This window comes from Colletotrichum acutatum, assembly GCF_030867785.1.
Source record: "Colletotrichum acutatum strain CBS 112980 chromosome Unknown BDZ83scaffold_15, whole genome shotgun sequence".
Taxonomy (NCBI): Eukaryota; Fungi; Ascomycota; class Sordariomycetes; order Glomerellales; family Glomerellaceae; genus Colletotrichum; species Colletotrichum acutatum.
In genome coordinates, this window is record NW_026849009.1 from 161,258 (window position 1) to 176,133 (window position 14,876).

The 14,876-nt window shown below is 53.8% G+C and overlaps 5 protein-coding genes across 5 annotated transcripts; 3 read left to right on the forward strand and 2 right to left on the reverse strand.

Annotated features, from left to right (window-relative positions):
- Positions 1 to 3,268: 3,268 nt before the first annotated feature.
- BDZ83DRAFT_748850 (Opy2 protein) lies at positions 3,269 to 4,678 on the forward strand (the record flags this gene model as incomplete). Its single annotated transcript, XM_060513676.1, has 2 exons — positions 3,269 to 3,323; positions 3,387 to 4,678. 2 exons carry the CDS (start codon positions 3,269 to 3,271, stop codon positions 4,676 to 4,678), a joined length of 1,347 nt encoding a protein of 448 aa, XP_060368783.1.
- Positions 4,679 to 6,503: 1,825 nt separating this feature from the next.
- Positions 6,504 to 8,816, forward strand: BDZ83DRAFT_607962 (methyltransferase domain-containing protein). Its single transcript, XM_060507458.1, has 10 exons — positions 6,504 to 6,934; positions 7,000 to 7,034; positions 7,102 to 7,187; positions 7,256 to 7,278; positions 7,345 to 7,474; positions 7,548 to 7,585; positions 7,651 to 7,688; positions 7,748 to 7,885; positions 7,977 to 8,402; positions 8,551 to 8,816. The coding sequence occupies exons 1-10, from the start codon at positions 6,824 to 6,826 to the stop codon at positions 8,582 to 8,584; spliced, it is 1,059 nt and encodes a 352-aa protein (XP_060368784.1). The 5' UTR covers positions 6,504 to 6,823; the 3' UTR covers positions 8,585 to 8,816.
- On the reverse strand, positions 8,811 to 10,698 carry BDZ83DRAFT_99411 (uncharacterized protein). Its single transcript, XM_060516050.1, has one exon. The coding sequence runs from the start codon at positions 10,585 to 10,587 to the stop codon at positions 9,037 to 9,039; it is 1,551 nt and encodes a 516-aa protein (XP_060368785.1). The 5' UTR covers positions 10,588 to 10,698; the 3' UTR covers positions 8,811 to 9,036.
- Positions 10,699 to 10,987: 289 nt separating this feature from the next.
- Positions 10,988 to 13,362, reverse strand: BDZ83DRAFT_99444 (amidohydrolase). The gene is made up of 3 exons (XM_060516051.1): positions 12,537 to 13,362; positions 12,016 to 12,484; positions 10,988 to 11,959 (listed from the first exon to the last, which is right to left on the reverse strand). Exons 1-3 carry the CDS (start codon positions 12,993 to 12,995, stop codon positions 11,175 to 11,177), a joined length of 1,713 nt encoding a protein of 570 aa, XP_060368786.1. The 5' UTR covers positions 12,996 to 13,362; the 3' UTR covers positions 10,988 to 11,174.
- A 404-nt stretch (positions 13,363 to 13,766) lies between these two features.
- Positions 13,767 to 14,712, forward strand: BDZ83DRAFT_569900 (protein-tyrosine phosphatase-like protein; the record flags this gene model as incomplete). Its single annotated transcript, XM_060504245.1, has 2 exons — positions 13,767 to 14,271; positions 14,372 to 14,712. The coding sequence occupies 2 exons, from the start codon at positions 13,767 to 13,769 to the stop codon at positions 14,710 to 14,712; spliced, it is 846 nt and encodes a 281-aa protein (XP_060368787.1).
- Between the last annotated feature and the right edge of the window lie 164 nt (positions 14,713 to 14,876).

Below are 14,876 nucleotides of genomic sequence, written 5' to 3' on the forward strand. Positions count from 1 at the left end.
TTCGGCGGGAGAGCGGCAGGTGGATATGCGTAAGTTGGAAGTGATCGCCCCAAGCCCCCGGCTCCACAAACATCTTTCTCTCAGTCTCGAGCGACTAGCGCTTCTTGCTGTCAGATGAGAAGGGGGAACTCTACTGTTGTCCCCCCATTCACACAAGGCCAAGACAAAAATCCCTAGAGTGATGAGTGCAGATCTCGTGGTCTAGAGCTCTCATGGCCTCCAGGGCCACGCGAACGCACGTTCTCGTTGTCTGTTTCGAAGTTTCGGATCCAATGCCTCAGAATACGGAATTTTGAGCTAGGCAAGATCCCTCCGTTATGACGGCCCCCGAATGTGTCGCAGGGCCCTGACGATTTGGCTTCCGCTTGACTGTATTCGGTTCGTAGACAGGCAGGGGCAGCGGGGACAATGTTGGAAACACAGCGCGTGGGTTAGGCAAGGAGCCTACTCGAGAGTCAGGACTCGATCAATGCTCGACGCTGGTTCATGGTGAAAACTGCGGTTGGGGTTCTTTCTTTGCAAGTCATAATAGGCAAGTAGACAGGGAGGCCTGACACGGGAAGGCGTTTTGAATGAATATCGTCGGCCCAGGTTGTGAACCCTCACGGTCCTCTTTGACGGCCTTCTGGCGCGATTAGCTCGCCCGTGATGATGTCGTCCCGCTGTCGCTGTCACTGAACCCCATTCGTTTCAGTTGAGTTCGTATCTTGAGATCTTCTGAGTCGGAACGGGGGGGGGCTGAGTCGGCAATCGTGATGTTTCTGGCGTGGTGTACTGCTGCATGGGCCGACTGAGGTTCTCGCAGCAGGACCAAAGTTGTAAGGGATCCGGATGCCAAACGTACCCGAGCTGGGACGGTGCAACGTCGACGGCACGAAAAGAAGGGTCGACCCGTACCAGGCGAATTGATGCTTAACAGGAGGTTTGTAAGAGGCCGGGTATCTTCAAGTGTTGCGAGATTTGGAAACAGCATAATTGTGGGAAACTGGGGAATGACATCCCTTTTTGTTTCCTATTCTCATAAGAGGTCCAACTTGTCGAGAATCGGGTTATCCTGTTTGGGACGAAATATTCTGTGCCAGAGCTTGTGTTTACCGATTCAGTAGAGAAAGGCCGTGTCATGTCTCGCTGGCTCGTATCGGACGACGGGCGGGTTGTCAGGTTGGGACGCACGAACTCTATTGTATTGACGAACAACATTAATGCTGGATGGATGGCAACCATGGTCCACGGTCCATAATCCATGGTCCATGGATGATGGGCTGCCACTGCCGAGCTGCGTAGCAACCGCGTAGCTCGCTTCTTTGACCAAGCATTCCGTGAAGTGAGTGAGCATGGGTGCTTCCCGACAGCCAGCCCGCAATGAGGGAGGAGGTAGCCTGTAGGGCACGCGGGGGCAGACAGCAGATGATAGATTGCAGTCTGCAGTTGCAGCCATCAGGATCATCAGGATGGGAGCCTCTCCCAATATCGCTCGATGGAGAGGGTGGAAGTGATATTCCGCAGATGGTGTTGTCGAGTCGTGGAGAGTGCGTAAGACGGTGGAGATGGGTCAATTCCGGCTCTGGCGTGGTCTGATTGGTAAGGTAGGTACATAGTAGAGGGCGGCCGGCGAGGTGAGAAAAAGATGGAAAATGGCGCGCAGGGTAATGTCCACAAAGTCACGAGCAGCGTGCACCACACCGAATAGTACCACACTAGGTACTGCGCAAGGTACTTGGGTGGTCGATGGCGGTGCGGACGGTGCAGTGGTTTCTGGGCACTTTACTGCCTTGGTCGAGTTGGTCGCGATATTTGTTAAGGTAGTGTTGGCACTTTGCAGTATGCAGCGAGGAGGAGATTGATGGATGGAGTTCCCATGGTCCTTGTGGTTCATGGTGGTGGATGGGCGGGCTGCACAGTCCAGACTCTAGGCCTTGCCCTGAGAGTCTTGGACCCTCGCCCGGCTCTAGCCAGGGGTGTCGGGGGAATCAAGGGATCCACAAGCGAGCAGTGCCCCCCCTTTTGCTCTTGCCATCTGGGGATCATGGCCAATGAGAGCAGGAAGTTGCCCCGGTCCTCACGTTTCGCTAACAGCATACCCCCTGCCCTCTCAATCTCGTGCCTGTGTCCCGCAGATTCGCTCTCACCCTCCCCTCTTGCCTTCCAGTCCAGTCTCCTCCCACCTGCGCCTTTTCCAACCCGGAAGTCGTGCCAGTCCACCACCTCTTTCCCTCATTGAACGGTACGTATCTATGTACTCCGTACTTACCTAAGGCAAGGTACGAGAGCATGTACCTCCACTCTCTCGTGCGGGTGCCTCTCCACTGTTGGTGTTCGTCCTTGGTTCCCCCGTCTCCCCTTTCAGCTTGCGCTCCGCCTGCCGCCGAACGCCCGTGAAGAACCAGCACCAAACCCAAGCAGGACGCAGCCCATCTCACTCTCTTTCTTACCATCCATCCCATCCCAGCCCATTCATCCCTCCCCCTCCTCATCCCGTTCGTTCCCTTCACTTCGACCCCCCAGTCAAGCCAAGTCGAGCCAAGACCAGCCCAGCGCCGGTCTGTCTTTGCCTGCTTCTCTCTCTCTCTCTGCTCACTTTCGTTTTCTTCATAGCAGCCCTTTCCCACCTCCGTCTTTTCCTCCACCCAACATCTCCAGGTTCTCCGTCGCCGCCCACCAAGACAAGATCCCGTCGACGACAAAAGACATTCAAGCCCCGTCAACCCGTCGACGTCGACTTGCGGCCGACAAACGACAAACCGCCGTTGATGTCTTTCACTTCAATCGCCTAGTCGCCTCTTTTTTCCCACCACCTCAAATGCCGAGCTAGTCTCTTCGTCCACTCGTTATCCCAACTACTAGACTACTACTACTACTACTACTACTACTACTACTTATTCGCTCTCACTCTATCCGCTCCGAATTCCCTCGCACTTCGCACATCGATCCGTCCATTCCAGTCCAGCAAACGCCCACACGCCAGCCTCGCCTCGCCACGAATCCATTCCTCAACGTGTATTCGTAACCCCTTGCACACTGCGACTTGTCTCATCTACCCGACGGTTTTTCTATCCATTCGTTATATCTACTGCCGTTTCCCCAACTCGCGGTTTCCCTGGTACCGTCCAACGGTCCACTCGCCTCGACCGTCTGATCACCCCCTCCGATTTGATCGACACCTTCTACGCCTAACGGTCTTGCTTCGTCGATCGGCATAGCTCGATCAGCGTCGCTGGCTATTTTTTTCTTCTCACTTCATCCTCAGGCCATTTTGTCATTCATCATCATGGCTCAATTCGACCCTAACCTTCACCTCCGTTCGCTCGAGGAGCTGGAAGCTGGTGCGTCACTAGACATCACCGTCGCCCCCTATCAAACCTCATTTACTGACATGACCTCCACAGTCATCCTGCCCAGACAGAACGGCTGCCTCAAGTGTGAGGACAAGGCGCCGACATGCCCTACCAACTGCAAGTCCGACGAGTTCTGCTCCTTCACCATCCCGACATGTAGCACCTGTGCCCAGGCCATCTGCGCCAAGGACGACAGCAAATCATCATCCTCATCAAGCAGCAAGCCCAACACGGGTGCCATCGTCGGTGGTGTTATTGGCGGTCTCGTCGTCATCGCAATCGCCACATATCTTGTCTGGAGATTCTTCATCAAGACCAAGAGACAGTCAATTATTCAGGAGTCCTATGCCGAGACGACCCACGAGAAGACGATCAACGAGAAGAGCACTGGCGAGCCACGACAAACCAACCGCGACTCAACACACACCGTTCACTCGATTGCATCAACAGTACTCACCCGCGCTTCCAACATAATCCAGATTGCCTACATCCCCGGCGTCACGAACCGAGCTACTCCTACGTCACCAACTCTGCTCGTTCCTCCCGTTCCCCCTATTCCGATGCACGCCTCCAACTCCGCTGCAAGCAGCCCGTCACCGTACGAGGAGCAACACTTCTTCGTCCCTGGCGAATTGCGCGACTCCACCTACTCTGGCATCTCAGGCTACTCTGACCGCACGTCTGTCGCGAGAACATCGTACGCTCCTCGATCTAGCATCGCTCCCAGTATCGCCTCCACCATATACGGCAAGAATGCGGTTGTTGTAGCACCCGCTCAGACCGGTATGCGCGCCAAGGCCGCCGTGGTCAGTGTTAAGTCTATGGGTGTCGGCACCAACGGCAGCAGCACTCCTCCCGTCCCCAGCGTCGATTATGAAAAATACGCTCCTGGCCGTCCCAAGAGCCGTGACAGCACATTCAGCGTCGGATCTACCTTCCTGAACAACGCCAACACCGCCACCGCCGCCCCCGTCCAGAGAGTGCAGGTTGTCCGTGTAGGCAACGGCAACGGCCCCAAGCAAGTCAGCGTTGGATCCAAGGCATCATCAACATCAGAAGAGATCTCGGCACCAGGCACACCTCTACCACCCAGCACCACCGCGGCCGCCCGTGAATCGGCTGCCGTGACTGTCATCGATGAAAGCCCGGCAGTCGACCAGGGCCCCTTCTCGGACCCTCCTGAGCCATCCCCAGCTGCTGTTCGCAGCAACCACAGTCTCAGTGCCGTGATTGAGGAGGCGACAAGGCGAGCCGCCGCCGGCCCCGACAGACGGTCTCAAAGGACAAGTTCTTACGAGAGGGGACGTAGTCCCTTCGGCGATGAACACGCCACGAAAGATTAAGAAAAGATGAAAAGCGATGAAAAAAAAGAAGAAAACCACCACATGATGGGCGTCGGCCCTGATCACGATTTACTTACAACTATTTACTTGCCTATATATCAGGGACGACCTCCCATGTTTCTTTCTCGTATCTACCTTTTGTTAGACGACCCGGTCGGAACAGGCCTACGGGACCAGACCGAGGGACGACTTTGGATGGGCAGGATTATTATGGACAGGCAATGGCGTCGTGGATATTTACCTTTTACTTACGGAAGGGTTATGGAATGAAGATAGGGGTTTACGTCAACCCATTCACGCCTTTACCGATATGTCCATCGAATAGAAATGTGACAATTCATACGCTATTTTGCGGAACCCACCCTTCATAAAGTGACTCATACCAGTGACTGTTTCATTCTCAAGTTTTATCTCCTTCTCTCGTGGTTGATGTATGCTGACATCGTAACAAGGTCCATTTCCATTAGTACCTGGACATGACGAGGTGTCTTGGCAACCTGCCTTGGTCGAAGAGGGCTGACTGTCTGCGGAAGAAAAGAGTGCCTGAGATGCTCCATACATTGCAATTTGTATCATGGATCTCCTAGTCACGATAAGACATAAACTCTTCGTGATAGGATCTTTGCCTTGGCAGGTTTACAGCAACAGCGAAAGTGATTTCATTTCCCCTGACCAACTGAAGACCAACAATACTTTGGGAGTCTGTTCGTTGATAGTTGACGCGGGGTTGATAATCCACAAGGATGGTAGAGGGACTAAGTGAGTAGGTAATATAGAATGGGATCCACGGTTCTCGACACAGATACTCTTCAGCTCATCTCTATCTCGTTTGGAATACAGACGTTTGGTCCTTCATTGATCTCGTCCATGGTTTTGGTCGGTCAAGACAACAGACGGACACGAGTTGCTGTCTACGAGTAGATCTATATTAGCGTCTTGCCGTCCTCCTGGGTCCCCCATCTCAGACCGTATTCGTTCAAGTAGATACGTTAGCCGGACGACGAGAAGTGAGCAAACGTGAATGTACATGGTGTTGCTTTTGCTGCTGGTGTAAGTGCCGCTTCCCTTACACGGCTATAGACCGCAAGCCCTGAGAGGTATGGATCGCGCCCACATTCCCCCATTTCACATCTCCTCAGCTGCCTGGAACCTTCGCCTACCATCAGGTAAAGTGAAAGCTATTCAGAGCAGCTGGGCCTTGTATTTATAGTAGATATGACCTTTGCGTGATTTATAGGGTAGGGTCAGGTACAGTACGAGACGTGCTTGGGCAGTTGCGCTTCTTTCTATTTCCGGAGCTAGGAAGAAGGAAGACAGAGATGAGGAACGATCATTAGAGGGCCTCGCCAGCGGCTTCTTGAGCGATGGTTATTTGGTTTCTGTGAGCTTGGTAGGGGTGTCTATTCGGTGAGCTGGAGGATCTTTCGAGTGTTGCTAGTTTGTTGGGTCGTGGACGGGACTGCTCTTACGGTCTACGCTGCACCGACGGATCTCGTTGACGAGATGTCGCCGGCCATTATGGAGTCAAGGTCAAACATCAGGACACCAGAAACAAAAGTATGCAATGGGCCCCTCCCAAGTCTGACTACCCTAGGGACTCGATTAAGAAGCAGCCCGCCCATTTCGAAAAACTTGCGAAGCAAACAATGCTCAACGCCGGGGATTGTCAATTGAGCACCCGCATTTGTCAAAGCAAGGATGGCACAACCGCCTTCCCATCTAGGCGGAAGAGAGAGGGGGTGGAGGGGGGAGGGCGTTGGCAAACATGCAATGGGTCGGATGTTGGACGACAAGACGCGTCAACCAACGTTTGACTTGCATATACACGCGAATGAGGAGTCGGGGCAGAGCCAATTGGATCTTTTAGTTGCCCTCTGTTGGTTCTGGAGATTCTGCAGCCTGCCGCAGCTTTTTTTCGCCTTCTCATTTCATCGAATCCATGTCGCTTAACTATGGAGACCGGCTTAGATGCCTACAAAAACCTCCCTTCCCTCCTTCAGTTCTCTCCCTAGAGAGTGGATGTTGTTGAAGCTTTGCGTATCGCCATTTGCTCTTTCTGTTTCTCTGCCAAGACTTTCTTTTTTCTTTCTTCTTCGGCCAAGTTGAATTGATTGGTACGCCGAGGAAAGCAACCGGGAAACAGGAATGGCCAGTTCACCTCCAGCCGCTGTACAGGCCGAGAGTCCAGCGACGATAACGGCACAAACTCCAATCCCCAACGTAACGGCACCTCTTGAGCCCGAGGAAGAAGGCAATGTTAGTAACCTGTTCTGGGTTTGTAAGCGGCCGCTGTTTGCATCGCTGACATGGAAAACTGCTAGACAACTGACGATGGTTCTTCAATTGATGAGCGCATGTACGATGCCCCCATACTATGAAGGAGTAATAAACGCCCGGTACTGACCAAACACTCACGCTCCCAGCTCCAACTTCACTGCCTCCCTATCATCAAGCGTTGTTGATTACCCCGTGGAGTATGGACGACGGTACCACGCTTACAGGCCAGGCAGTACGTCCTTCAACCTCTTCTCTTGCCACTTTGCCGTCTTCTCGGCAAGATCTGACACGAAATTTCAGCTTACAAGTTCCCCAATGACGAGGTTTGTTACAAGTTTCTAATCATCAAGTCGAAGGCCAAATGGTTAACGAGTCCAAAAACGTTTTAGAAGGAGATGGACCGACTAGATCTCGCTCATGCGATGATTGTCAAGGCAACGGGCAGCAAGCTCTTCCATGCTCCTCTCGATTGGGAAAAGATCCAATCGATCCTTGACATTGGAACGGGTACTGGACTTTGTATGAGGAAACCCATTCGAAAGACAACTTTGATGTGGAAAGGGTAGGAGTTGACAAAACAAAATCATTACAGGGGCTGTTGAGATGGGCGACATCTTTGAACGCGCCGAGGTAAGCTAAGCTGCGATTTGTGTCCGCCCTACTCACCTATCGTGAAGGCTAATATTGTGGCATAGGTTTACGGGAATGACTTGAGCGCCATTCAGCCTCAATGGTCAGTCTGTTTCTTTTCTCGGGCGCTGATTATTTGATTATAGCTGACGGAATGAAAAGGGTTCCTCCTAATGTCAGGTTCGAGATCGACGACGTCGAGAGCCCCTGGGTCGAGACCAAAAAGTACGACTTCATCATGTGCCGATACATGACAGCCTCCATCACGGATTGGCCAAAGCTGGTTCGCAACATTTACAAGTAAAATCCCACCTCTCCATTTCCTGTTCCATTTCTGAGCAGGAACGCGCACCTGGGTACTGATACTGACAACGACTGCCCAAAAATCCAGCCACCTCAACCCGGGCGGCTGGGTCGAGTTCCTCGACATGAACCCGGAATTCTACTCCGAGGACGGCAGCTACACAAAGGACCACACCACGTACAAGTGGAACCAGGCCTTCCTGGGCGCCATCCGGGCCGTCGGACGCGACCCGACCCCCGGTCCGGGGCACGAGGGCCGCGTCCGGGAGGCTGGCTTCGTCAACGTTACGGCGGAGAAGTACAAGGCGCCGCTGACGCCGTGGGCCAAAGATAAGCACTATAAGGACCTGGGCATGATGAATCTGGTCCTGACCATTGACGGTCTGGAGGGTTTTTCCATGAAGATGTTCACCGAAGTCCTCGGACGGACGAGGGAGGAAGTCGAAGCGGAAATCAGGGGCGTGAGGAACGAGTTGAAGGCCAACCCGCCTGCTTTTCATGCCTTGGTTGATTAGTGAGTTGAAATTTTCCTGTTGTTTCTGGCCTTTCTTGTAGTCTCACACCTCCCCTCTCTCCCTCTCTTGAGACTGCTTCTTCTTGCTGTATTGAATCGCAAGGCAAGTGTAAAATGGCGAGCCGAATGCTGACTTGCGTGTTAACAGTGACGTTGTATATTGCCAAAAGCCATTCGTATGATTCTAAGGTTTGGCAGAGAGCGAGCATTGTAATTTTCGGGAAAAAAGAGAAAGAAAGAAAAGAAAAGAAAAAAAAGGGGGGGTTCCTATTATCGATTATTTGTGCTGTCAGGCACTCCGTCCGTCTCTGTTGTTTTATACTTGATACCCACTTGCAAGTCAGACAGGAATCACCCCTTATAGGTTGAATACGGGCAAAGAACATAAACTATATTAACAAGCTTGAGACCTTGTTCTGCTGGAAATTGTTTGATGAGAACCATCCCAAAGCCTCTTATACTTTTGTCAAACTATATCAATGATGATGTACGCTTAAAGATGATGGCTATTGTCTAGCGGCCATCATATTTCGCTTTATCAAATCACACTTCTCCCAAAGGCCCCTAACCCATATATGCCCAGATGGTCTTACAGCAACGACTGACACGACCTCCACACATACCTTGGCAGAATCTAGCGAATAATCGGCATCGGCATCGGAGCAGGGCGATCGTCCTGGTGAGCCGCATACGCCGGAGGAGGCGCCGCAAGCCCTCCTACATCCAAAAGCTCGATCCCAGCCTCAATCCCACCAACCCCGGCGCCGGGCCTCTCGTATGTCGGAGCCTGACAAACCGCCTGGGCACACCACACGGCCCCAAAGACGACAACCGAAGCGGAGAAGACCACCGCCACCGCCACACCGCCCCAGTGCGAGTCCCGCGTGACGAGACCGATCGCCGGGCCGAGGACCAGGGTCGCCGCGCACTCCGCCATCGCCGCGAGGCCGAAGAGCCTGCCGGCGTACTTTGCGCGCACGGCCACGCCGAGCCCGTACAGCATCAGGGAGCAGCACTGGCCGGGGATGGTCGCCGCGACGGTCGCGGCAGAGAGGGTGCCGACGAGGAAGAAGAGGTAGTGTCTTCCCAGGGCTACGGCGCTGGTGAGGATGACTAGGCCCGACGAGAGGAGGAGATAGCGGTAGTCCCGGAGCGCGATGCGGTCGCCCGGAACGCGCCGGCGGTATGGGGAGCAGCAGCCGTAGATTGAGGGAAGAAGGAGGCAGGTGATGAGGACTATGGCGATGAGCGGAGCCCAGTAGCTCACGACGTCGCCGTGGAGAGTCGTCGTGGAGGGAACATGGGTGATCGTGCTATACCTGGCGACGAAGTAGACATCAAGGGAAGGCGGTGCCGTTCTTGCCAACGCGAGGACGAGGCCGAGGGTGGCGAGGAGGGACAGACCGCGGAACATCTCCAGGGCAGAGAGAACGCGGTGAAGCGGCCTGGCGGCTTGGTTCGCTGGGAGGATCTCCGGAGGAGGCTCGCCTCTAAAGTCCTCGAGCTGCGTGCGAAGGGGCTCGGGAACCGCCACGATGAAGCAGGTGCCGACGCAGAAGGCGACGCAGCCAATCAGGGCCGAATACTCAAGGGCTAGAGGGGGAGCATATCTGTGGATGACGTTCGAGACCACGACCCCGGCAAGGGCAGAAGAAACCACGAGGCCAAAGTGTTTCGAGCGCTGCCGGTCGTTTGTGGTGTCGCTCGTCATGGCCAAGATGGCGACCTCGGTGGACGTCTTTGCCGCGCCGATGATGAAGAAGAGGAAACAAAGGCCGCTGCGTGATGAAGTCTGAATGATTGTGATGAGGATACCGGAGAAGAGGCCCCAGAGGCAGGCACTCAAGACAAAAGCCCCGCGCCGGCCCTTGACGTCGGCCCATTTGCCCATAGTATAGGCGGACAGGAGGCCACCGGCGGACTGGCAGACCAGAACGACGACCTCGGTCCACTCGAATTCCTTGTTAACTGCATCGGCGTGACATAGAACGTCATTGACGGGGACTTTCTGGAGTAAGCCGTAGAGTTGTCGGCAGACGGACTCTCGCAGGTATGCTTGGACGGAAACCTGCACCATGGAGGCGCCAAAGGTCATTGAGAATACCATGAGCATCAGGAATACAAGTATGTATATGTTCCAGGCTCTTGCGGCTGTCACGCTGTTGGTTGACATTGTTGACGGCATCGTGGCCGTTTCTCGGTACCGTCTTGGGTGATTTCGTTGTGGATGGGGAGAGTTCTCTAATATATCTCTTAAATACTAATAATTGAGGATCGTCGATGGTTCTGCTTTGAAGTGTTAACACCAGAAGCAAAGATCAGAGGCATAGCAGAAATGCCGTTTCCGTCGCGAAGAAGCTTTTCTTAGAATATCCGGTAAGAAACGTGTTTAGAAAGAACTGCGGAAAAAGGTGGGAGGGTGTGCGATACTGTCAAGTCATACACGCGCCTCGTTGTCCATACTCGAGCGTGAGATGGACGGGGGATAAGATGGGTGCTTACCTAAAAAAATCTTCGTCACGAATGCCTCTGGCTACCTTTCTATCTTTCGAGTAGGCTTGTCAGAGCCATCCATCCGCTTAGAGCGAATGGAATGAGAAAACAGCACAGGTCGGTCTCAGTTGTGTTGATGGAATCATATCTCTTGGGCATAAAAACTCGTTAGCGTAGGCAAATCCCCTATCAAAAGCGGTCTTGAGTATGTCAGAGTGAGTATGGAATAAAGCCGAGAGAACTCTTTAAAAATCATTCATCGTGAACCTTGGTAGCCCGTCACTCATAGTCCCGCGCGTAGACTTGTTTCCCGCCCACCCAGGTCTCCTTGACTTTAAGCTCCCGCAGCTCGTCAAGGTCCAAGTCCTCCAGAGGCTGGTCCAGCACGACCCAATCAGCCAGCGCGCCCTCCTTGATGAGGCCGGCTCGTCCTTCCATGAAGGCACCGTAGGCCGGGCCCTTGGTGAATCCGAGCAGTGCTTCGTTCAAACTTAGAGCCTCCTCGGTATGCCAGCCATTTTCACTTCCGTTGACGCCATAACCCGTATGGGGGCTCTTGCGGGCAACGGCAGCATAGATACCCTGGAAGGGGTTGGGCGGCTCGACGGGGAAGTCGCTGCCTAGGATCGGGTGGACGTCCAGGAGTGACCGCATCCGGTACGCCTCTTTTTTGGTGCGCTCTGCCCCAAGTCGTAGTTCGGCGTACTTCATATCGGATGTTGCATGTGTCGGTTGTATGGATGGTATAATACCGATGTCATGGATCCTCTTCTGGTCATCCTCGTGGATGATTTGCGAATGCTCAATGCGGAAACGTCGTCGAGCCTGGCAATCTACAAGTTTCTCATCGGGGCATACGTCTCGCAAGCCAGCCTCGAGGGCGTCGACGGCGTAGCGGTTTGCCAGGTCACCGATGGCGTGGATGTTGACCTGGTATCCGACGGATGCCCAGGACCTTCCAAGCTGTTTCAAAGTCGATCCGTTGACAAGAAGAGAGCCGGCGGTATCGGGACGATCACTGTATGGTTCGATCATGGCACTTCCCCAACTTCCAAGAGCGCCGTCTGGAAAACGTTAGTCTCAGTGGACCTTTTCATGTCAAACATTTCACAAAACATACCTGCAAAAAGCTTGACGGACTTGACGCTGAACGAGTCATCCTCACGGAACACCCGAGCAGCGTCCTCGGGACAGAAAGTATTACGCTGAGCACATTCCAACATGGCATATACACGGACAGTCCAGTCATCCGTGCCTGCCATATCGGTGTACAGGTCGAGCTCTTCCGGAAAGACGCCGGCATCATGCATACCGACCAGACCGACCTCATTCAGCTTGGTCATGGCGGCGGCAATAAACGCTCGCTTCTTCTCGAACCCAGGCTTCGGCCACAAGTTGTAGATCAGGTCCATGGCGTTGTCACAAAAGACGCCCATGCCTGGCTCGCGGACGATCTCACCGCCAGGCACATCTGGGAGATCTGCGGGCAACAGATCGAGCACAGCTTGTGACACCCATGAACAGTGGACATCTATCCTGTCGAGCATGAAGTATTTGCCCTTCAGGAGCTCGTCTTCCTCAATGTCTTTCTGATCGGGAATTAGGACTATCACTGGACAGAGAGGGGTGAAGAGGACTCACAGCGGTCGGCATCCGTCCGTACGCCGACTGATCCCAGCCAATTCCTCGAATCCATTCATTCTTGGTGCCGGCATCGGGATGGCTGTCGACGTAGTCCCTCAAGCGACCCCGAACATCATCCAAAGAAGAGGCTCCGAACAGATCGGCCGAGTAGAGAAACTCGCCATACTGACTCAGATGGCCGTGGCCATCCCACAGACCAGGAATGACGAAGCCAGCCGTGGTGGTCAAACTTGCATCATCCCATGGGAATACACGGGTGAACTTGCCATCGGCCACAGTAAAGCACTGGGCTGACGGCTGGTCCTCGTCGTGTGTACGGACGCCTTGGTAGCAATACGTTTGGGTGTCATCAATGTCGCCCAAGAGGGGCTGCTGGAGGCGCACGACGGCGATTGCGACCACGGCCGCGGCGGCTGAGAGGCCCAGTCCCCACCTCAAGATTGGATTCAAGGACATAATTCTGGAATGCTAGCCACTCATTGAGGTGATTAGTGTCTCAATTTTAGTCAAATGGCTTGCTTTGTTGGGAGACGACGTCTTGAAATTCGGTGTGGAAGGTCGATATCCTTATCGCCATCCTTGATAAGGAGACGTTATCTTATCTGGATATAGGGGAGCAGGGATGGGAGCTTCAGGGATACTTCTTTAAAACAACATCCTCAACTTCGTCACCCAGTGTCCTTGATGTCCAACATCTTTGATGTTAAAGAACATGCCGTTCATGCAACACGATTTGAGGATGTGATCTGGCCACAACCATTTAGGTGTCTCTGCGGGCAAAACGGCTTATAAGGCCGTTACAAAAGCCTTGTTGCTGCAAAACCGCTCCTGCCACACAGAACGTTGAGACGTTGCCGTACTGGGTCCGCAAACGGTAATATCAATAGATTTCAATATTTGGGGCTTGGCGCCACATGGCGGTTTCGTGGAATGAATACTAGCTCCTGTCGCTAGAAAACTCCAAGAAGCTTGTTTCAACGGGGACGGGCTACATTTGTCCGCGTCTTACAGAGGATTGCTTACAACTCCAAAACGTCTACTCCAACAACCTCCATTCAATGATTGAAGGGCGCAGATGTTGCCTGCCCCAGGCTCCCGTCTGCCTCACTGCCAACATCAGACATTCGCCTCAAAAAATAGTCTCCTTCTCTATTGAGATACCCAAATTCGATATTGCCAGCGTTATCATTCCTCTTCCGACATTGAAAAACCTTGTTCATCACCAAAATGTCCATGACCCGAGGCCAGCTACAAGCTCTCACGGAGAGAGACGTCCACGACCCCATACCCTCCGAACTCTTACAGCAAGCCTTGAGCACGCCACCCTTCCTCCCCGTCCCTGAACTCATCAACATCCGCGACCTCGGCGCCGTGCCCGGCTCCGGCGTCCGTCAAGGTCTCGTATACCGCTGCGGCATGCTCGAGGTCGCACACCAAAACCCAGAGGCGCTCAAGTGGCTGGCCGCCAACGTGAAGCAGGTATTTGACGTCCGTACATCTGCGGAACGTGAGAAGCATCCCGATCCACACGTCGCAGGGGTCGCAAACACATGGCTCGAAAGCGCGGGCGTCCACACCCCGCCTGACCTGAACGATTTTGTCGAGGCCGGGGGCGAAGTTGGACTACGGAAGGAGTATCTCAAGGTCCTCGATCTGTATCGGCCCATCTACCGAGCCATCTTGGAGCACGTGCGTGACAAGCCTGATGATCCTTTTCTCTTTCACTGCACCGGTATGTATACTTTTCTAATTAAACATTATACCAGAAAAAGGCCCAAATACTGTGCGGTGCTTGGCCAGCTCAGTCCAGCTAACACCAAAAACCCATATAGCTGGGAGAGACCGCACCGGCGTGATGGCTGGACTCTTACAATCTCTCGCGGGCACCGCGCCCGAAGACGTCCGCTTCGACTACATGCTCTCGCGCATCGGCACCGAGCCAGCGAGGGAACGGCTCCTCCAGCAGGTTCGCGCCGGCGGCGGTAGCCTCGCTTTCGAACAGCACCCTGGCTTCTACAACCTGTGCAGCTTGCGGGCGTCGTGCTGGGATGCGTTTGTAGCGGCATTGCGGGAAGCGCACGGCGGCTGGGAGGGGTACGTCGTTGGGGCTCTAGGGTTCTCGAGCGACGATTTGGCTAGGATCAAGAACAACCTCTCTGAGCGTGTAGACTAGAAGGTTCAGTGGTGCGGCCAGCCACCTCGATGGTGATGTCCTTGATGTAAGGAAAGCAATATCGCCGCGCTGGGTCGTTTCCCCTCGCGCAGAGAAGTAAGCAGCAGTTTCACTGAACCAACCCCTTTAATCCTTGCAAATCGAAGTGCGAAGGATGTAAAGGG

Bases quoted from the DNA above. Each gene is read 5' to 3' on its own strand.
- BDZ83DRAFT_607962 (XM_060507458.1), top strand. From the start codon at position 6,824: ATGGCCAGTTCACCTCCAGCCGCTGTACAGGCCGAGAGTCCAGCGACG. The intron at 6,935-6,999 runs GTTAGTAACCTG...GAAAACTGCTAG, and splicing joins AGCCCGAGGAAGAAGGCAAT to ACAACTGACGATGGTTCTTC. The intron at 7,586-7,650 runs GTAAGCTAAGCT...ATTGTGGCATAG, and splicing joins ACATCTTTGAACGCGCCGAG to GTTTACGGGAATGACTTGAG.
- BDZ83DRAFT_99411 (XM_060516050.1), bottom strand. From the start codon at position 10,587: ATGCCGTCAACAATGTCAACCAACAGCGTGACAGCCGCAAGAGCCTGG.
- BDZ83DRAFT_99444 (XM_060516051.1), bottom strand. From the start codon at position 12,995: ATGTCCTTGAATCCAATCTTGAGGTGGGGACTGGGCCTCTCAGCCGCC. The intron at 12,485-12,536 runs GTGAGTCCTCTT...ATTCCCGATCAG, and splicing joins ACGGACGGATGCCGACCGCT to AAAGACATTGAGGAAGACGA. The intron at 11,960-12,015 runs GTATGTTTTGTG...AACGTTTTCCAG, and splicing joins GTCCGTCAAGCTTTTTGCAG to ACGGCGCTCTTGGAAGTTGG.